Source organism: Octodon degus, unplaced genomic scaffold (assembly GCF_000260255.1).
Source record: "Octodon degus isolate 3935 unplaced genomic scaffold, OctDeg1.0 scaffold00051, whole genome shotgun sequence".
NCBI lineage: Eukaryota > Metazoa > Chordata > Mammalia > Rodentia > Octodontidae > Octodon > Octodon degus.
In genome coordinates this window covers 2,120,642-2,143,980 of record NW_004524627.1, presented here as the reverse complement: position 1 = coordinate 2,143,980, position 23,339 = coordinate 2,120,642, and the positions used below count along the sequence as shown (strand labels likewise).

Sequence of the window (23,339 nt, the reverse complement as noted above, 5' to 3'; positions counted from 1 at the left end):
TTTCCTAATCCACTGTGCCAGTCTATTTCTCTTAATTGGTGACTTGAGTCCATTTACACTGATGGTTAGAATTGAGATGTATTGACTTACGTTTTACATGTTATTTACCTGTTGTTGTTTACTCCTTTTTCTCCTGTGTTTAACTGCTTGCCCTATTTAGTTGGTTGCTTCTGATCTCATTCGTGGAATTCAGATCATTTTGGTCCCTATCTAGAACATCTTTCAGGAGGCTGTGCAGGGTTGGCTTTGTCATCATGAAATTCTTTAGTTGTTCTTTGTCACTGAAGTATTTTACTTCTCCAGCAAATCTGAAAGAGAGTTTTGCAGGGTATGGTAGTCTGGGCTGGAATTTGTTTTCAGAGCGGACTTGAAGTACTCTGTTCCATGCTCTTCTTGCCTTCATGGTTTGTCAAGAGAAGTCTGATGGTTTTCCATGCTGATGGGTTTTCCTTTGAATGTGATCTTCTTCTTTTCTCTAGCGGCTTTCAGTATATTATTCTTCTGCTGGACTTCTAGGGTCTTGAGTATTATATGTCTTTGTGTGTTTTTAATTGGGTAGAGGTTATTTGGCATTCTGTGTTCTTCAGTTACTGAATGTCAGACTGTTTCCTCATATTTGGGAAGTTTTCTCTTATTACTTCTGCCCATATTCTTTTTACATCATTTGTATTGAATACTTCTTTCACACTGATGCCTATTAATCTTACACTGTTCATCTTTGCATTGTCTTGCAGGTGATGAATTATTTTTTCCTCCATCCTAGTTGTTTTTAAGCAATCTTTTATTACCTTTCCACAAGCTGCACTAGTGTCCTCAAGACCTGAAACTCTGTCTTCACTTTCACTCAAATGGTTTTGCAGGTTTGTGTTTGAGATTTTAAGTTCTTCCGTATTTCTTTGACTTTGCCTCTAGAGAAATAGAAATATGATCTATTTCTTTCCTGTATTGCTCATTCATGGAATACATCCTTTTTCTAATCTTTTTTTTTTTAATCAATGTCTTGTTTACAAGCAGTGATTCTTTTACTGCAGAGTATTTTTTCAGATTGAGTCTCCTCCATATGTTTCTGAATTTGATTCTTTACTTCAGATGCTATGAACTGAGAGATTTCTTTTTTTATTTCAGATATTAGGGCTGGGGAGATGGCTCAGTAGGATAAGTGCTGGACTGGCAAATGCAAGGATCTGAGTTCAATCCCATGTTCCGCAAAAAAAAAAAAAAAAAAAAAAAAGGTTTATTTCAGATATTAATTCCTCTCTTTATTCCTCTATACCTTTCTGGTATTGTTTCCTTACTTCCGATGCTATTAATTCATACATTTCAGCTGAGCTAGCATCCTCTGTACTTTTTTCTGAGTTTCTTCCATATGTTTCTGTATTTGATTCTTTACATCAGATGCTATGAATTCAGAGATTTCTTTTTTATTTCATAAATTAATTTCGCTCTGAGTTCCTCCATACCATTCTCTTGTTGTTTCTTTACTTCCGAGGCTATTAATTCATATATTTGACCTGAGCTAGTGTCCTCTGCACTTGTTCTGGGTAGGCTTGAGGTCTGAGATTGCATTTTGCTCCTTGTCTTTGTCATTTCATATAGCACTGATCTCTGACCTTTGGTGTAGAGCTTTTGTGCAGTTATAGCCTTAGAACCTACTGAATTTCCGGTGCAGATCTACTAAGTTTGAGTTTATCCAGTTATACCTGGCTTGGGTCTAGTTGTTGTGTTCAGCTCCTTCCTACTGCAGACATTGGAAGTGAACCGTGAACCTGTGGTGCCCCTCTCTTGTGCTCCTGGCCCAGAGGGGACGGGCGAGCGCATACACTAGCTGGGCCTGGGCTTGGGCTGGATCTGGGTGTCCACAAAGCATCACAGAAGTTTTCATTCACTCAGCAGGCTTGAGGTTGGGGGGTCTGGAGGGGTGGAGGGGTCCCAAGGATACGGCAGAGGGTATCACTCACATGGCGTGCCTGAGTTTTGGTCCAGAGAGTACCTGTGGGGGCAAAGAAGCCAGAAGCTCTCCCACACACTCGCTAGGCCTGGGCTGGGCTCAGCACACTGAGTTTGGAATGTATTTTCCAGTGTATCTCACAGAATTTGCATCCTTTTCTGGATGTGTTGAGAGCTCACCGTCAATCACTTTCTCACTTCTGGCAAGCTCCAGGTCCTAGGTTTGAGCCCTGTGATCCTAGTGTTGGGGAGGCTTAAAACAAGAGAATCACTCTGAGTCCAAGCTGTGTAGTGAGACAGTTAATGGAGATTTCTGTCCATACTCAGCTGGCTCCAAGGCAGACTGGCAGAGGGAAGAACGCAACATTTCATGGTGGTGGCAAAGAGCAGAGAGCAAAATGGAGTAGCAGCAACAATGACCTGTCTCACTTAATTTTATGAGTCATGCATTTGTGTAAACACTGTCTCTTCTTGTGTTTTTGGTTCACTTCAATACTTCTATGATTTCTCTTCCAATTCTTCCCTCTTATAATCCTACAATTATCCAAAACTTGGATGATCATTCTATGCACACCACATCCTATGCTTGCTCCTATTATACTAAAATCATCTACCTTTCCATCCTACCACCTACATCTCTTAAGCCCCACCCTCACCCCAAACAGGGTAAAATCACTCTAACAAGTGTAAAATCCTTGCATATAATTTCCTGGTATAAGTTGGGTTATATTATATAATCACGGAACTGGCTACTACAGTCAAAGAAATCATTGTAAGGTGTATAAGGAATAAATAATAAATCCACACCAAGACATATAATAAAGATTCCAGAAATTCAACATAAGAACAAAATATCAAAACAATGTAGGAAAAAGAAACAAATCACTTATTAAGGAAACCACATTGGAACACAGCAGACTTCGCAATACAGACCCTTAAATCAAGATGAGACTGCAGCAAAGTATTTCAAGCCCTAAAAGAAAAAATCCTCAATTCAAACTGATGTAACCCACAAAACTATCTTTCAAAATCAACAGAAAGATAATATATTTCCATGACAAAGAAAACATCAAGAAATTCATGACCAGGCCCGGAGAGATGGCTCTGTGGAAGAAGTACTTCCCTGGCAAGCACAAGGGCATGAGTTCAATCCTCAGTTCTGAAAAAAAAAAAAAAGTACTTTGGAAATTACAGATGAAAAGCAAATGTAAAGTAAAGAAATTCATGACCACCAAACCAGCTTTACAAAATGTTCAGAAAGATATAACTGAAAAAGATAACAAAGACCAAAAGACACAAACAGCAATAAAAAGGAACTGCCAAGCAGGTCAAGTAATCATACAGAGGGTAAAAGCAGGAAAGCAACATGAAAAAAATAATCCAATACATATTAGTTGTAACTATCCATGTAAATGGTCTCAACTTACCAGTCAAAAGAAGCAGACTGGCAGAATGGATCAAGAAACAAGATCTTACATTCAAGAAATGCAATATGCTGCATTCAACAAACACAATTAATCCAAAAGGAAATTCACAGACTACAAGTTAAAGGATGTTTTAAAAAAAAAAAAAAAACCTATCTATGCCATAGGAACCCAGAAAGTAAACTTCAAGCCAAAATTGATTGAAAGACTCAAGGGAGGTCACTACATATTTATGAAGGGAAAACTCCAAGAAAAAGAGATATCAATCATAAATATATATCCACCAAATACTGGTATACCCAATTACATAAAACAAATATTAACAGACATGAAAAACCAAATAAGCACTAACATAACTGTAGCGGGGAACTTAATATCCCACCCTTGCAAACCGATCAACTAGACAAAAAAAAAAAAGAAAGAAAGAAAGAAAGAAAGAAAGAAAGAAAGAAAGAAAGAAAGAAATTTCAACAAAGGCATATCAAATATGTTAAATAATGCCTGGGAACAAATGGACTTGGTAGATGTCTACAGAGTGTTCCACACCAAAATATCAGAATAGAGGGCAGATTAAAGCACCTGTAGGGAGGTGCAGGGGCCGGGGATTAAATCCAGGGCCTAATGTGCTGGCCCGACCCCCGGGGCACACTGAGAAGGCAAATGAGACTGGGTGTGGTGGTGTGTGCCTGTAATCTCAGTTCTTGGGAGGCTGTAAACAAGTGGATCACTATGAGTCTGATCTAGTAGTGAGACCATGAACACCCTGTAGACCCTTTCCTAAAGTACAGAAAAAAACAACAACAAAACATCAGAATACATATTCTTTCAACTGCACATGCTATGTTCTCCAAAACAGGCCACATGTCAGTCCTTAAAACATGTGTAAGTAAATGTAGAGGAACTGAAATCATTCCAAGATAACTATATCACCACGGTGTAATAAAACTGGAAATCACTGATAAAGATACAAAGGCAACATATATACATGGAAATTAAACAACAGTCTTCTAAACAACCAATGGGTCACAGAGAAATTAAGGACAAAATTAAACAATATGCACACTTAAACACTTAAATATTATTTTGCCAATACAATATACTGAAACTTATGGAACACAATGAAAGCAGTCCCAAGGCAGAAATTTATAGCAATAAACACTACATCAGGAAAAAAGAATGAGCTCAAACAATACCAAACTTGAAACTTCTACAAAAAGAACAAATCAAACTCAAGCTCATATGGGGGAGGAAATTATAAAGAGCAGAAACTGATCCAACTGAGAGTAAGAAAACAATACAAAGAATCCATGGATTGAAAAGTTGGTTCTTTGAAAGAACAAAATCAATAGGCCATCAGCCAACCTGATTAAAACAGAAAGAAAAAACACAAATTCAAGCAATTAAGAATGTAAAGGGGAAATCACAACAGATCCTACAGAAATTCAGAAGATCATTAATGCCTATTAAGAGAATTTATATTCTAATAAGAAGGAAAACAAAAAAGAAATGGACAGATTCCTAGATAGAATGGAATTGCCAACACTAAATCAAGAAGACATAAAAACTCTAAATAATCTGTTATCAGGCAATGAAATTGAAACTATAATTAAAAAGTTTACTAAGAAAAGTCCAGGTCCTGACAGAGTCACTCTTGAATTCCACAAGAAATTTAGGGAATACTAAATTTCTAATTAGTATCATTAGAAATTTAATGATACTAATGCTGAAACTCTTAAGGAAATTAAAAAGGAAACGATACTTCCAAAATCATTGCTGGAGATAAGTATCATCCTGATTCCAAAACCAAAGAACCCCAACCAAAAAAGAAAAGTACAGGTCAATGGCACAAATGAACACAGATGCAAAAATATTCAATAAGATACTGGCGGGGCCGTGGATTAAGCGCTTCCCTGGCAAGCGTAAGGGCCTGAGTTCAATCCCCAGTTCTGCCAAAAAAAAAAAAAAAAAAAGATACCGGCAAACAGAATGTAACACGAAGATGATTATACATCATGACCAAGTAAGACTGAATGCATATAGGCATGGATGCAGGAATGGTTCAACATACGCAAATCAACAAATGTAAAAATAACTATTAACAAACCAAAGACAAAAATCACATGATCATCTCACTAGAAGCAGAAAAAGCACTTCACAAAGTTCAACACCTATTCATCATAAAAACTGCACAGAAAATTGGAATAGAAGGCCTTTATCATAATCTTATAAAAGCTATCTATGACAAACCAACAACCAGAATCATACTAAATGGTCAAACACTGAAAGCTTTTATTCTAAAATCAGGAACAAGACAAGGACATCCACTGTCACCTTTCTTATTCAATACAATTCTGGAAAATTATAGTAATCACACAAGATAAAGAAATAAAATGAATATGGATAGGAAAAGAAGAAGTTAAATTACCATTACTTGTAGACCACATAGTACTCTATATAACCACCCAAAATGCCCTATCAAGAGACTTGTAGATTTAATAACCATATTCAATAATGTAGCTCAATACAAAGTCTACACTCAAAAATCAGTAATATTCCTGGTACACGAGCAACAAAATCAAAGGGAGAGAAATTAACAACACTTTACAACAATAACACAGAAAAATATATTTAAAAAATGGGAAATCAATCTAGCAAAGGAGATAAAAGATCTGTACATTGAAACTGACAGTACTCTGAAAAGGGAGATCAAAGAACGTATCAGAAAATGGAAAGCTATCCTTTGATCATTGATAGGAGGAACCAACATAGTGAAAATAGCCACATTCCCAAAACTATTACACAGATTCAATATAATCTCAATTAAAACTCTGTTAGCATAACTCACAGATCCAGAGAAAAATTCCTAAAATTCATTTAGAACCAGAAGAGACCTAGAACAGCACAAGCAGTTCTGGACAACAAAGGAAGTCAGGGGACATCACAATCCCTGATGTCCCTACCAAAATTAAAATTACCCTACCAAAGCTCCTATGATAAAATCAACATATATTGGGAAAAAAAAAAATCAACAGACCTGAGGATCAAAAGAACAGAATAGAAGATGCAGACAAAAACTACAAACTGTACCACCTTGCCTTGAACAAAAGAGCCAAGCATGTTCAGTGGAAGAAAGATAGTGTCTTTAACAAATGGCACTGGAAAAACAACTGCTTTCCACATGCCAAAAATTAAAGTACATTCATGTCTCCTACCATACACTAAACTACAGTTAAAACAGAGACAGCAAATGAGACTGAGTGTGGTGGCACACGCCTGTGATCTCAGAACTTAGCTGAAAACAGGAACGATCACTATGAGTCCAATTTGTGTAGTGAGACTCTGTAGACCCTGTACTAAATACATAACAAAGGATCAAAGATTTAGATATTAAAATGTAAGCACTGAATATATTGGAAAAGAAAAGAGGTAGAAATCTGAAGACATAGATGTAGGCAAAAACTTCTTGAAAAAAAACCCCGAAGGCAAGGGAAATTTAAAAGAAACAAAAATCAAAACAAATTGGACCTCCTCTTAGTAAAAAGCTTTTGACCAAAAGAAATTACAATAAAGTGAAAGACAATCCTCCCAGTTACAAAGTATTATAGTCAGTTGTCTCTTAGACAAAGGACTTACATCTAGAACATACAAGAATTTAAAAAATCAGGCCCCTACAATTCAAACAATCTATCCAAAACTGGGCATTGGAGATGAATAAATACTTCTTAGACAAATAAATACAAACAGTAAATAACTATATGAAAAAATGTTCAACGTCCATAGTCATTCAAAAGATGCAAATTAAAACAACAATGAGATTCCCTCTCACCAAAGAAAGAATGACTGTCATCAAGAAATCCACCAATAACAAATGCTGGAGGAGCTGTGGAGAAAAAAGAACCCTTCTCCACCATTGGTGAGAATGTAGACTAGTACAACTACTGTGGAAATCAGAGTGAAGAAACTCAGATGAGAGGTCTCATTCCATCATTATTCCTCTTCTGGGTACCTTCCCAAAAATATTAACACCACATCACAGTGATATATGTGTAGTCATGTTTATAGTAGCACAATTTGTAATAACTAAATCTTGGAATCAAGTCAAATGCCCACCAACTGAGAAATGAATAAAATAAATTGAAAAAAAAAAAAAATCGAGTACTTAGAGCCAGCCAGATAGTTCAGTGGATAAAAGAGCTTGCTTAGGCAGACATAAGGGACAGGGGTTCAATCCCCAGCCTGCCATGTAGGCCCCTCCCCTGGGGTGCACTGAGATGGAGAGTGAGACTGGGCATAGTGGTGCCCGCCTGTAATCCCGGCACTTGGGAGGCTGAAAAACAGGAAGGATCACTGCAAGTCCAATCTGTGTAGTAAGATTCAGTAGACCCTGTACTAAATGCATTAAAAAAAAATTGAGTACTTAGTCATAACAGAAGATAATCTACAGACTTTTATAGGTAAGTTGATGCAACTCCAGAGCATACTCATAAGTGAAATACATCAGACCCACAAGAGTAAACATCCTATTGTCGCATTAGTGTGAGAAACTGAAGAAGTAAATAAGATCCAAAGTGTAAATAAGTGTGAACAGGGAAGAAACTATTCAAAAGAAAAAAAAAATGTGATGGAAGACGGGGGAAAGGAAGGAAAAGAAAAAAATGTATATTTACACAAGATAACATAGTTATATAGCTTGTTTCTCTTGAAAGTTTTCTGCTAATATCTGTACACATGCCTACATCTTGTACTCTGAACAATTACGAATATAACTATATATACAATGTATAAATGTTAGTCTCCTAACAACCTGTTTTGAAATTTCTTTTATTGCTATTTTTACATTTTTCTGATTAAGATAAAAATTAAATAAAAATATGAGGAAGAAAACATACATGAACATCCGTTCTGTCTGCAATCCATTTTGCTAGCTGTTCAGCCGCAAATCCAATCCTTTGAAGGTCAAAAGTATCAGCTCTCTTGGGTCTCCCTTTCGGTGGAAAATGCATGAATGTAGGAGCAGAGTTCATATTGAGCTGTAAAACATATGATTAAGGAATACTAAATATAATACCAACCCAATATTCTTCATATATCATCAATGTAACACATTACTCCTTTTTGCATCAATTCTGGAAATAGCATTTCAAAAATTCAAATGGCTTTCCATTTAATTTCTGATTTTATTTATATTACTGAACTAATTGATTAAATTACTGAATTTGACTAAACTGTCTGAATTCTCACATTTCACATATATCATTCATAATTCCAACTGTGCCTTCTGTATTTTAACAGCCACTGTGCTCTTTCCATTTCTGGAATTTTGTAATTAAAGAAAAAAAGGACTAAAGACACAAATAGAAATACTGTGATTTGACAGGTACATGGTTATTACAAACATCCATGAGTGTATGTGGATTAGTTCATTTCTTCAACAGTTATAAATTCTGAAATGAACAAGCATACGTAGGAACAATTTCAGATACATTAAAAGTAGACTGTACATTCTATTACAGATGTAAAGACTTTTTGTCATGATGATAACTAAGCAATAGAAACAAACATTTTTACTCTATACAACTTGAAATTACCAGACTACTAAGGAAATCTCCAATACATATTATTTTCTGCTTAGTTTCTCTATTAAATCAGCTATTAAAATGGATATCACGGAAATATTTTCTATTTTCAATCTTAATTGTAAACTATATAGAATACTACCCAGTAAAAATGATTCTCATTATTTTAAATAATAGATTAATTGGCATTGAAGTACAAATGGAAATATATTTCTACTACCCAGAATTATTTTTACAATCTTAAAATGTAAGGTCAAGACATTTTTAACTCATTTTCAGTATAGCTCAGTTTTTCCTAATAATGAGTGAAATTCAGCTCATATAACATGTATTAGATAAGAGTTGACATCAAGGTAAGGACATTGTAGTGAAAGTTTACCTACCCATAACAAAGTATAGTCAAGACCAAAATAATTTCTGCTCTATAAATGAACTTGACTATAGCTGTCTTACTTATAAGACAGCTTTCTATCACTTAAGAGTTTCACATAGCGCAAGCACAAATGAATTGAATATTCAAAACAAATCTATGTATATCACATATTTGTCTTATTTCATACGGTAAATGTAAGTGATGTTCAATTATTTTCCTCCATGTTATCTACATTAGTATTTTTCAGCAAGACTGATAACTGACCTATGTGAGCCATCGTTTACAAAACTCACACTGAAATTAACTTTCCATTGCAATTATATTAAGATGTGGAACCTTTACCAAAGTGATGAGGCCAAAAGGGCTCCACCCTAAGAGCTACAAATCCATATGTTCACATGTAGAAACAGGGTCATTACTGAAGAGGGTGTGCATCCCTCTTTCATTTCTCTTGTTCTCTTGCTTGTGATAACAAGGCCCTTGCCAAATACTGCCAGCTTGATACTAGGCTTCTGTCTTCCAAAACTGGGAGCCAACATATTTGTGTCCATTATAAACAAGCCCATTTCAGATACTGGATTATAGTAGCACAGACTAAGACCTTACTTTTTCTAAATAAGCACTAACATTACTTTTTGTCCTGTTTCTTTTCTTGTTCTTTATTATTTTACCCTAACTTCTCATTCTTTCTACAGACTGAAATTTAACCAACTTGTGCAAAAATAAAGTTTGTAATTAAGGGGGGGTGTATGGTCAGGGACACTGCATGCCAATATTATTGTTAAAGTTCTACTATAAAAACAACAATAATATCAGGCATAGAGCAAAATACCTACACATTAGGAACTCCCTTGAATCTTCCTACCAGTCTTATGAAAAAGACTATTTTATTTTCCCTCTCTTAGAAAAAAAAGAGAAAAAAAAAATCACCCTTAAAATGATCACCCTTAAAAAAAAAAAATCACCCTTAAAATGATCAGTAATGTATGAAGGCCACACAGCTAGTTAGAGGTAAAGCTAGAATGTGACCTCAGGCCTTCTAAATACATATAGTTTGTTACCACTATACATACTTTCAGAATGCTCTAGGTATAAACTCATACAACTTCTTAAACTTTTATAAAAACTTTGAGTAAGTACATTATAACATCAAATTACAGATTACAATATGGTACAGGACACAGATTATGATGTAAAAATCATATACATATATCACATGCATAACGTGATACAATTATCTATCTATCTATCTATCTATCTATCTATCTATCTTTGTAAATCAGAAGTCTATCTTGCTTCATTTCCCCATAGTGGGTCTGCATGTAATGGACATTTAGTAATGTTGGTTAAACTGAACAAAGCCTCCAGTTACCCATTCCTTTCTCCTTGTGCTTCTGCTTTAGATTTTGTTCATTTGTGTTTTTCCCATAGATGGAAAAGAGAGCTACAAGTAAAATGTAAATGTAAGATTTTAAGGGAGGAAGTTTCCCTCATCTGGCAATCAGGAAATTCTACTTAAAGCTTAACATTCTACAATATATAGTTTTTAAAAGATACATAATCTGATGCCTTCCCTTTAATTAAAATGTGCATATTCCCCATGGCTCCTCAATGCAGAGCACAAAATGAGACTCCTTTTAGAGACCAGAGCTCCTTTATGCACAGTGCATTCATGAACCAATCAGCCTGTCATCAGACAAGTGGCCTCACCATTTCTGTGAAAATTACATAAATATGGATAAATAGACATAGATATAGATACAATTGAATCTGCTTTCCCCAAAACTTACCCAAAAAGCTAAAAGCTGTAAGTTCCTACTCTTCTTATTAATACTGTCTTCAAAAACTTCACTATTCTGAAAGTGCGTTAGAACACCAGTTTACAGAGAATATTTCAACAAAACATGACTCATTGGGAAGGAAAACATAAGTACTAAATATCTTTCAGTGGTTCTCAAGTGCAGCAAAATAAATATTTTCCCAAAATTGAAGATGACAGTTTCCCATAAAGATCAGTTAACTCCTATAACTTTTACGCATTTCTGCATTTTAAAATGAAAACTCTTATTTCTAAGCCAGGGGCTACGATTTAGAAAAGACAAAGCAGATCTATATTAGAAATTCTGTGGAATCAAAATTAACCAGAGGAAACTTTTCAATTAAAAAATTCTCATAACTATTAAGAATTTGTTATAAAGTTAGCATATATAAAAAATTCAACCATTAAATCTATATGCAGCCTACAGTCAGAACAGCACAAACCCAGATTAGTTTTCCCCCACAATATTGTTTTTGTCTGAAATTTAAATTAGCTGTCAACCTGTTAAAGACAGAAATTTTACATAAAAACTCCTATCAGAGAAACTGATCTAGCTACATATAGCCTGTCTATTTTAAATAGAGTTGGAGCTAATCTGCTGAGGCCAAGCATGTCCTCTCCAGTGCGCCACAGACTCCACCCAAAACTAAGTGTTCCTCACCGATGAGACCAAGAGTCAGATATACACTGTTCTGCCTACTGTATTCTTATAGCAATGAGAAGCAAAAGGAAATAAGAGTGCTTCTATTAAACGTGATTTATTTATGTAAAGAAAAGACCAAGAGAGATTGTAATAAAAGTGGGAGAAAGTATATTTGTGTAAATGAAGTACTAATATACTTACTATACTAAATATGTAATTGAACAAAAGTTATAATGAAACTAAACTAGGACAACACATTTTTCTCATTTACTTCAGAGACCTGTTCAGGCCAGACACCTGAGATGAGCTCTGCTCCAGCAGGCAGGCTGGATACACATGGCTACTGCCAACAATAAGGAAGAATTCAAGTTATATAATGAGGAAATTTCCATCTCAATATCTAAGACCAATTCTTCTCAGAGTCTACAAAAACCAAAATTACATGGTATTTATTTCATAGAACTATGATTTTATCAGTGTATTTCAAATTATATTATTTATGCTTTTCTTCAATAGGACATTATTATTGGCTCCCTATTCTGTAAGCTGCTTGTAAGGAAGAACTATGTAGATTTTTCCTGGCAATTTATTTCTGCTGGAGTAAGTCTAAATAAGAATGAATACTAAGAAACACCCCGTTAGTACAAACAGACATCCCACTAGTTTTATTCAAAATGAATTTATATAAGAAAAAAAAAAAGAACTACTAATAGGAAAAGTTTACTGAAGACAAAATAAGAAAATTTATTCACACTGAGATGGCAATTAAGACTGGGCATGGTAGCACATGCCTGTAATCCCATTGCTTGGGAGCCTGAAAACAGGAGAATCACTATGAGTCCAATATACATAGTGAGACCCTGAACACCCTATAGACCCTCCCCTAAATATAGGAGGAAAAAAAGAAAATTTATTTTACTCAAGTAGAAATTGATAAAGATGAATAAATCTCAAATTAAATTGGTAAAAATATTCACTGATGGCCCATTTACTATCAGGAATAAAAAATGAGCGCTTTTGCATGATCTAGTATAGCATTATGCCTAAGAACATCATACGTGAAAAAGATCCAACGGGCCATTACACTCAAATCAATCAAGGCTGTACTAAGTTTTGCATTTGAAAGAGACTGACAAGGTGCAAAACTATTTTAAAATTAGCAATTATAGGATATCAGTATGATTAAAGACTAAAGACCAGAGAGTGAAATAGCTGAGTTGAAATTTTAGCCACACATTACACTTAATGTTATAGCTTTGGATAAATGACAAAGTCTCCACATATTCATTTCATTTGTGAAACAGTAACACCTCATATGATCATTGTGAAACTAAATGGAAAAATGCATCTAGAACACTCAGTACAGTAACATGATCACAAGCACTCCATTTTACTTAGGATGGTGACACAACCATGACAACATCAGTGCCATTTAACACCCTTATTCCCAAACCCAATACTTTCTCCACCGCAAAGACTGTAAATGAGAATGTATTAGGCTGCTCATGTTACCACTAAAAAGTCAGCTTCTTATACAACAATTTAATTTCTAGCAGTTTCAGAGACTTGAAGTTCAAGATTAAGGTGCTGGTAGGCTTGGTTCTGGTGAAGTTCTTTTCCTAGCTTGCAAATGTAATTTTATTGCTGTGTCTTCACATGGCCTTTTTTTTCACGTACATGCGCTCCTGGTGTTTCTTCCTCTTCTTATGAGGATATTATCACTTCTATATGTAACCTTTATGACCACACTTAACCTTAACTACCTCCTGAAAGTGCAATCTCCAGGTATAGCCACAATATGTTGTCTGACTTTAACACATGAATTTAGTGGGGATGTAAGTCAAGCCTTGACAAACAAAAGCATCTTAAATATTTAGTATTTTACATGTATAATTATCTATGTCTACAACAATGTAGAAATGTTAAGAAAAAGTTTGAATGAATTATAAATGAAATATCATAAATGCATACCACAATTTCCTAAATCATTAAATAACAAAGTAAGATTAATGCATGTAAATTGCCACTACATGCTGAAAAGCACATTTCCTCTACAATACAAAAGTAACGATGTGCTTACTAAATTCACTAATGGCAAAAACTGTATAGCACCAGAGATAACATGATCTGAAATTATTTTACATAACAGAATGTATTAACGATTAAATTTATTCAATGTATTGCATTTTTATCTGACAAAAATGCATAATCATAATAACCAACTCCATTATGTGTTACCAAAATAAAATACAACTGTTTTACCTGCTGAAAAACATCTGTTCCCTCATCATAGTCCACCATACTGAAAAACAGTTTGTTACAAAAAGCAGACGAATAGCGCCAGGAGTTAGCCAGTATTTGATATTCTTCATTAGCTTGCCTGAAAAGAATAATAGGACAGAACATAAAATATCAGTATTCAATTATCAAACCCATTAATAAAACAAGTAATTCTTGGGCAAGAATTTTGTACTGAACTAATAATACTTGAACAGACTGCAAGCTAAATAGTTATAAAAACATTTTAAAAGAAATATGACACAAAATGATACAAAGCTCAAATTTTGCTATTCATACATAGTTTTATTGTAATACAGACACAATAACCATTTACATATTTGACAGCTGTGCTAAAAGAACAAAATTGAATCGTTTTAATAATAACAGCATGCTCAGCAGACTAAGCGCCTGCTTAGGCAAGAGCAGGGACCAGGGTTCAATCCCAGGTCTCCCTTCCTATAAAGGCCCCGCTCCTGGGCACACTGAGCCAGCAACTGAGATCAGGCGTGGTGGCACGTGCCTGTAATCCCAGCGCCAGGGAGGCTGAAAACAGGAGGATCACTATGAGTCTGAGCTACATAGTGAGACCCTGTGCAAAATACATAAAAAAATAAAAATTAAAAATAACAGCATAGAGCACAACCCTGGCCTGGCCCTTTAAAGAAACAGTTTGCTAATTCTTCTTCCAGGGAATAAAAACATGTTGGGGTATTTTCTGAGCATGTAAGTTAAAACTTCCAACAATTCTTAGTAGGAGACACAGAAATTTTTAAGCAATTCTGAAGAATAACTGCAATTTAGTTTTTTTAGAAAAGCAAGGATGTAAGTTGAATATAGTTATACTGAACATTCATGTATTCCACTTACTTAAAAATGCCTTTATATTCAAACTTAAAAGCAAAACTTTCTGAGTTGATAAGCCACAAGCCATGAATCTTCCCCTAAGTTAGTATTTATTCCTATACTATACCCATTTTTATTACATATTTTGCTGATTTTCCTGATGATAATGCTTTATACTTAGATGTAAGGAGATAGCAAAAGTAGAAAACTGGCATTACTGGAAGTATATAAACACAGTAAAAGAAACATGAAGTAACAAGTTGTTGCTCAAATATTAAAAAAGAACAGTAAAAATGATTTTTCTTTATACTTGACTATTGTCAGGAATGTATTTCTCCTTTTATCCAAAAATGTAACTAAATGAATAGGTATGATACCACAATAGCAAAAAGATTTAGTAGCATCAGCAGTAGATAAAAAGTTGCAAATAAATATTTGGAAAATAGCTGGTAAAACAGTTTTGATAAAAAAGCTACACTTTCAGAGGCAAGTGCAGCACAGTAAGAAACTAAGAAAAATACCAGATTCTTCAACAGCACATGCTGGATAAAAGAAATAAAGCTAAACGCAAGTATCATAATTAAACTTCTCTATACCAATAATAAACCCAACTTCTGTATCACCCCAACTAACCCCAAGCTTAGCCTTTCTACTGTCCCATGATTAGATTTCCAAATAAATCAACATATACATAAGGAAAATCTGATTTTTTAAAAAAGTTATTTTTAATTTTAAAAAGTAATTTAAAAACAGGAATTTCCAGGGCCGGTTTGATAGCTCAGCGAACTAAAGCACCTGCTTAGCCAGAGCACAGTGCTAGGGGTTGGAATCTGGCTTGCCATTCCAGCCTTGCCCCTGGTACACACTGAGACAATAACTGAGACTAGGCATGGTGCATGCACCTGTAAACCCGGCGCTTGGGAGGCTGAAAACAGGAGAATCAGTTTGAGTCCGACCTATGTAGTCAGACCCTGTAAATCCTGTAGACCCTGTCCTAAATACAGAATTAATTAAATAATTAATTAAAATAAAAATAGGAAGGGCTGGCTAAATAGCTCAGTAGATTAAAGAGCCTGCAAGCAGGTACAGGGGCCAGGGGTTTGATCCCCCGGCCTGCCATGACAGTCTCTCCCCCAGGGCATGCTGAGAAGGCAACTGAGACTGGGCATGGTGGTGCCTTTGGGAGGCTATAAACAGGTGGATTACTACAAGTCTGATCTAGTAGTGAGACCCTGAACACCCTGTAGATCCTTCCCTAAAATACAAAAAATAAAAAATAAAAATAGGAATTTCCACACAAAAACTGATTCCACAAGAATCAAAACATTAAAATAATAATCACACACTTAAAAAAGAGAAGATACTTCAGTTGTCAAAAACTACACAGGGTCTGTGACTGTATACTAGGGCCTAAAGGTTAATCTGTTAATATTACACTAATTCCCATGAAAGACACACATTGTTGGGTCAGAGACAAAAGACTTTACTACTTCCTTTTTCTCTGCACTAGCTCCCTTTGATCCAGTTTCCCAAGGTGCCACAAGGGCTCTTCATGAATGCCAGCACAGCCAACTGACCTCAGAGGACTTACTACCTCTATAATAAGGATAAAAGTCTGTGCTGTGTGTGCCAAGAGCCAGGTAACTCTTTAAGGCTTTGCAGAGCACACACAGCCCTGATGCGCTGCCCAGTAAAGAGCAGTAAGCCCTGTGTGCTCTTGCCACACCCAGGTGGAAGGCACAGGATGCTCAGAGCCCACGAAGATGGTTTCATCCAACATTCCCAAAAATTTAATGATAATAAAGAAATAATTAAAAATCAAACACTAACCTAGACATATAATACAGTAAATGTACTTTGAAAAAGTATAAATGCATAGGCAACAAAAAATGAGCCAGAAGAGATTACATCAAAGTAAAAACCTGCTACTGTATAGCAATGGAAAAAGACCGCAAAGAGAGAATGTACAGAATGGGAAAACAGTACAGAGGTTCCTTAAAAACTAGAAAGAAAACTAGCATATGATCCAGCTGGGTTATTTGTCCAAAGGAAATACAATCAATATATCAAAAAGATACTACTTGCACTTCCAGGGTCAGGGCACAATTCATGGGCACGGCATCTGCCTACCAAGCGCAAGGTCCTCAGTTTGATTCCCAGTTTAAAAAAAAAAAAAAAAAAAAAAAAAGATACCTGTACTTCCACATTTAGTATAGCACTGTAACAAGTCTCATATTATAAACACCAATGGGTAATAATATAAAACACCATAGTAAATAATACAAGGTATATTATGATCAATCTTCTTTTTAGAAGACAATATCCTCTCATTTGCAGCAATTCAGATGAACTTGAGAGCATAATGTTGAACAACACAAGGCAGTAACAGAAAGACAAATACCACATGGTCTCACTCACAAATAGAAGGTATTTTTTTGAAAGCTGAACTCACAGAAATAAGAAACAAAACCATAGTCACCAGACATAGTGGAGAGCACAGTGGAGGAATGGGCAGCAACTGCTTAATGGGTACAGAGTCATAGCCAACAGGTGACACAATTAGTGCTGTGGTGGTGCACAGAAAGTGACCAAAATGAACAGTACTTTATCCACAGTACAAAACAGCCAGAAAAAAACACTTTTCACTGTTCTCATCAGAAATAAATGATACATGGCTGGGCCATCTAAGTGTCCTGAGTTCAATATACAATAAACACATATACCAGGACTTCACCCTGTACTCCATAAAGATGTACACAGATTATCATTTGTTTAAAAAGATTTTAAATAGATACTCTTTTGGAGAGCAAACAAGAAACTGAATGTAAAACATGAGAGGAAACATTTCCAGAGCTAATAAATTAAAGGAAACTACCCAGTTTCTAAGTAAATGGCCTGAAAAAAAAGATCAACAACACTATGCCAGAACACTACAGATAATAAGATTCAAAAGATTTTCATAGAAAGAAAATTTTTCTAATAAGGACAAACAAGATCAGATTGGACTGGTCATCAGCAACATCAGACGCTGGTAGACAGAATAACACCTTGAGAGTTTTGCAGTAATATTTTCAATTTAGAATTCTACATTGAGACAAATAATCCAGTTTGAAATAAACATTTTCTCCAAAAATGTAAGGAACCTGAAATTTACCTCCATTACATTTGCTCAGAAAATTACCTTAGCATATAACTGATAAAAAGGGTTCTATAAATGAAAAAGTAAAAAACATGAGACTATAACCAAAGCACTAAAAGAAGGAGAAAAGTAAAGAAATATTACTCCAATTATGAAGCCAGGAAGCAGCCACTGCGAATTATAACAGAATTTAACTGAGTATCAAGATGAAGAGAAGAGATTCTAAGGAATCGTTAAAATCATAAACGGAAGATATAAAGACCACAGTAAAACAACTGCTCCTGAACAAAGAAAAGCAATTATGAAAAGAACATAAGAGGCACAATCCAAATAAGAACCAAATATAACTAACTAGTGAAAAATTATTTTAAACAGTCTCTTATGAGTGAAGTAGAGGTTTTAAATACTGGTCCTGACGAAAAGAAAAATAGGAAAAATAACCATTTTTAGATTTTCATCATCTATCTACAATTCTTTAATACAATGACTTGAGATGGCAGTAATGTTGAATTTCTTTTTCTTCATACTGCTCTAATCCAGCCCAGACTTACTGGCACATACTAAGTACACACTGATTCAGTCACTTAATTCAATCCACCAGTCCATATCTGTAAAAATAATGTGATTGATGATGCTGGGTAAATGACAAATGCAGAGCCCCTTATCTCAAGGAGCTTATGTTGTGGTGAAAGCATGAGACAGACCTTGTACAAAGAAACATGAACTACTGCGTAATTATAAATACAAACTTTAAAAAGAAAGCAAAAGTAAATGTGATAAAGACTGATGAACAGTCAAGAGAAGAAATTCATATTGCCTGCAAACATTCCACTTTTCAGATTATATTCCAGTAAGCAATTTGGAGGTACAATGCAAAATCCTGAAAATGCTTCCCACAGAAGAGATAATTAAGGTAATGAGGACATACCCTGGCTACAACCTGTATTGTTTGTCACTGACTACATGCCAGACCCAAAGAATCTGTCTTATGAACCTCTTACACCATCTAGTCTTATGACGTGTACTAATTATTTTGCTCAGAATAACTTTCCCTTCTTTCAAAGTTCACTCAAAACCATAACTTCTTTGAAAGTCATTTCAGACATCCATACTTACACTACTTGATGTGACTGCCCAAAAGAGCATTCTGATCTACTGTGTAGTGCTATTTACTTTGTGCATATATCCATTCTCTTTATTCTTACTGATCATCTAATGGTTAAGATCTAGTATAAAACAAGTACTTTCATACAGTTTTGCTGACAGTGGCGATAAATATATCATAAATATTTTTTAAAATGATCATATCAGATATTGTGAATTCTGGAATCAGACTAAAAGCTCATTTACATTTATGTCGCTCTAGGTTTGTTTTGGAAATAAAATATTTTAAATCTATTTACCATGATAAATATATGCTGTTCGGCAAAGGAATAGTGTTCCTGACTATAGGTTAGAGTGACTATTCCTGTAATAGTATATCAGTAATATGTTAATTTCATATGCAAATACAGAATTGAAATCTTAGTCATCAATGATATTTATACTCTGCATTTCAGTATATACTGCAATAACAAAGAAGTATACTTCAAAGTCTCTACCTTTAAGAGTCTAGTGAGAAGAAGGAATAGGCATGTACTCTAAATAAAAGAATGTATGTGTGAGTGTGTGTGTGTGTGTGTGTGTATTTTTTTTTAAAGAACAGAATGTAGGTGCTCTGTAGAATACAGAGAAGATGGGATCATACTAGCCTGAGGCTAAGACTGAATGTGAAAGGAATCTGGAAAATAACTGAGATTAGTCTAGAAGGACTAAAGGTATAATAAGCAAGAAAGAATGGGTAAAACACTAAATAACGAACAGTTTTAATAGAGATCATTCAGTATGAAACATGCCTTAATGTTTAATAGAATATAAGCTTATTATTAGAAAACTATACTAGAATAACTAGAATAGAACTCTGCCTTTACTCTATAAGCACTGAATAACTTTTGAGTGTTTTTTAAAGAAGTGACTATAAAAAATACTACACAGAAACAGTGAATGTAGTAATCTTGTGCATAACTGACTGTAGAAGAAGGAAAATATATATTTGGAATCCAGTCAATATTAAAAATAAATGTCACTATAATAGTCCAGTACAGAAAACATAAAAGATTATTAAAATATAAAGGTATGACTTATTTTGTGCATATTCTCCCTTTAGAATCCGGAAGGGCAAAGGATCCAGAAAAATTCTCTAAACCATCTTCTTAGAACTATCTATAGCTTGAATAAGGAATGCTTCAGGAGCCAAAGCAATGTTATTTTCTCAACTCAAACAGAACATTCAGAGAAAATTTTAACACTGACAAAAAAACCTTTCTTCCATTGTATCTAATTCACTAGCAGAAAGATGAGTAAACAAATCTTTACCATTAAACACAATTCAATGGCCCATTCAAGAAATATATAATTTAATCCTAAAGATGTCTATATTCAGATACCAGTGATAAAATTTGTAAGAAAAAATTACCCCAATAATACAGCCCCTCTTTCCCACACTTACCCCATTATCCCTTAGGCTCTCCCCCATACTGCAAATTCTTAATACTTAATAGAGGACAGAGGAAATTTGACAAAGTACAGAGAATCATGTTTCTGTCTGCTTAGACTCATAAGCAAAGTCAGACCTTGCGAGTCAGTGCTTCTATACAGATGTCACCACCACCTGACATTGGAAACACAAAAGCCACAAATGTTCCAAATACTTAAATCAAATAATTACACTTCCCACATTATTAAACAAAAGATACTTTGTTCTGGTGGTTCATACTAATAGCAATGGCTTATACTCAGGAATTTAGGGGACAGGCCAGATAGCTCAGCAGACCAAAGTGCCTGCTTAGGCAGCCACAGGGAATGGGTTCAATCCCGTGCATGCTGTGCAGGCCCCATCCCCAGGGCGTGCTGAGTCCGGGACTGAGACTGGGTGTGGTGGCGCCTGTAATCGCAGCACTTGGGAGGCTGAAAACAGGAGGATCACTATGAGTTGGATCTGTGTAGTGAGACCCTATAGACCCTGCACTAAATACATTTTTAAAAAGAACTTAGAGAATTCAGTAAATTGCTGGAATATATTCATGTGCAGCCTGAAGAGGGCAGTCAAGCTGCATCACAATGATCCAGGAACACTTAAGCAGTAACTGCAGGGCATTGTTCTGTTAAATGAGCTACATTAAGTCTTCTCTATTTTTTATCACAGGAACAAGAAAAACACATCACAATCCAAATTCTATAATATTTATATTATAATCTTAATAAGGTCATGTAAAACTAAAAAGGATTAACTCATCTGGATTGTATAGATTTAATACATTTTTCATGATTAGTAGTATGTTATATCATTAATGCTCTTGAATTTTTTTAAAAAAATGTTAATGTGTTGGGGCTGGCAAGATATTTCAGCGGTCTAAAGTGCCTGCTTAGGCAAGTTTAGGCAGGTGCAGGGGACCTCAGTTTGACCCTGGCACCACATGCCACACCAGCCCCACCCTCAGGGTGGGCTGAGCCAGCCAAAAAAAAGAATAAAAATGTTAATGTGGTTTTTCTCTTTAATATTAATTAAATTTCTTATCAGGTGACAGATTAATAAAAAAAACTCCCAGCATATAGCTTTCTGATAATACATTCATGATGAATTACATAGTCATTCTAAAGTATGTTTTCATAAAAACACAAATAAATTTTATATACAGTGATATACACAGACGAGAAGTGAGCAGAAAACTGACCTATCACTTAAGGTTCTAGTGCCTTGCAGGCGGAGGCTGCTAATAGCACTCTGCATGAAGAATTTAACAGGGCTGTTTCTCTGGTTCTGTTACACATACCCAAAACCAAACTGAATGTAGTGAAATACATTAAATAGCTCCAATGCCACTGAAACGCCGAGGAATCAGCAGACCACTGCCATTTTGTAACTGACTCTGCCTACCACAACAGTTGACTGATTAATAGAGATATTAGAATATGTTAATAGATATTATGGCTATTAGAACACCATGTTTATTGTGTACGCATTTTTCCTTGCTAGACGTGTACATTTCTTTAAAATAGATCTAACATAGATCTATGATTCAAATATGCTGAAGCAAAATCTTCATGAACATAAAACACATTCAACTATGGATAGCATATGCACAGTTGAGCAACAGTAACAGGGAAATCCTTAAATATGGAATTCCAAGATAAGGGGCATATAAAGCAATAAAGAAACAATTTATCCACTGTTCACTTAACAAGGTTTTTTATTCATTCATTCATTCGTTCGTTCGTTCGTTCAGTACAGGGTCTTGCTACACAGCTCAGACCCGTAGTGATCTTTCTGTCTCAGCCTTCCCAGCACTGGGATTATAGGCATGAGCTACCATGCCCAGTTTCAGTGGCTGGCGTGGTGCAGGGCCAGCACAGCATGCAGTGCCAGGGATCAAATCCGGGTCCTTATGCTTGCCAGGCAGGTGCTTAGACTGCCAGGCTATCTCTCTGGCCCTTTTTCATCTATTCTGTCTGCGTACTATAGCTTATAGTAAATATTTGATTAATATTTGTTGAACTACTGAGAAAGATTAATGGATGACTGAATCAACAGGTGAGTTAATTCAATGTGCTAAAGAAGTCAAATGCAGACACCCGTGTCAAGACACTTTAATCCATCACACACATTTACTATATTAAATAATATAAGCAAATGAACCAATGCAAAACAATTTACTCTCTGAAGTACCTATTATGTCTAAATCATTTATTGAATACATAAATTAATATTTATTAGACAATTTAAGTAAAAATTAGAAAAACAGCAACACACACTTAAAATTCTACATAGTTTACCCAAGAAGGCTATGATTTAACCTCAAGCAGAGAGTATATCAAGACATTAAGAAACTTTGCTATAATAAATCAAGAAGGCAAATAGGAAGTTAAAGAAACTATATCCCAAGATATGGAGATTATGTTTCCTATTCAATGAAAACATCATTATCATTGATAACATGCATTTAAGGTTTGTAGGGATCCTTTTATTTACTGTATTTGCCTAAAGTTCATTTTTAAAAATATTTTTCACAGTGGACTAAAGCATTGAGATGATGATTGAGACTGGGTGTGGTGGGGCGCACCTGCAATCCCAGCACTCGGGAGGCTGTAAATAGGAGAATCCAATGTACATAGTGAGACCCTGAACACCCTGCCCAAAGTACAGGGAGAAAGAAAGAAAGAAGAAAAGAAAAGAAGAAGAGAGGAGAGGAGAGGAGA

At 35.2% G+C, this 23,339-nt stretch overlaps 1 protein-coding gene across 3 annotated transcripts in view; it reads right to left on the bottom strand.

Moving 5' to 3' along the window:
* The window catches only part of Tusc3 (tumor suppressor candidate 3), a 256,150-nt gene that overhangs the window by 144,577 nt on the left and 88,234 nt on the right, over window positions 1-23,339 (bottom strand). For all 3 annotated transcript variants that reach the window (XM_023717312.1, XM_004633050.2, XM_004633051.2), the window contains exons 3-4: window positions 14,045-14,162; window positions 8,261-8,401 (exon numbers count right to left, since the gene is read on the bottom strand). In XM_023717312.1, the coding sequence (XP_023573080.1) occupies window positions 8,261-8,401; window positions 14,045-14,162 (259 nt within the window). The remainder of the gene's footprint in view (window positions 1-8,260; window positions 8,402-14,044; window positions 14,163-23,339) is intronic.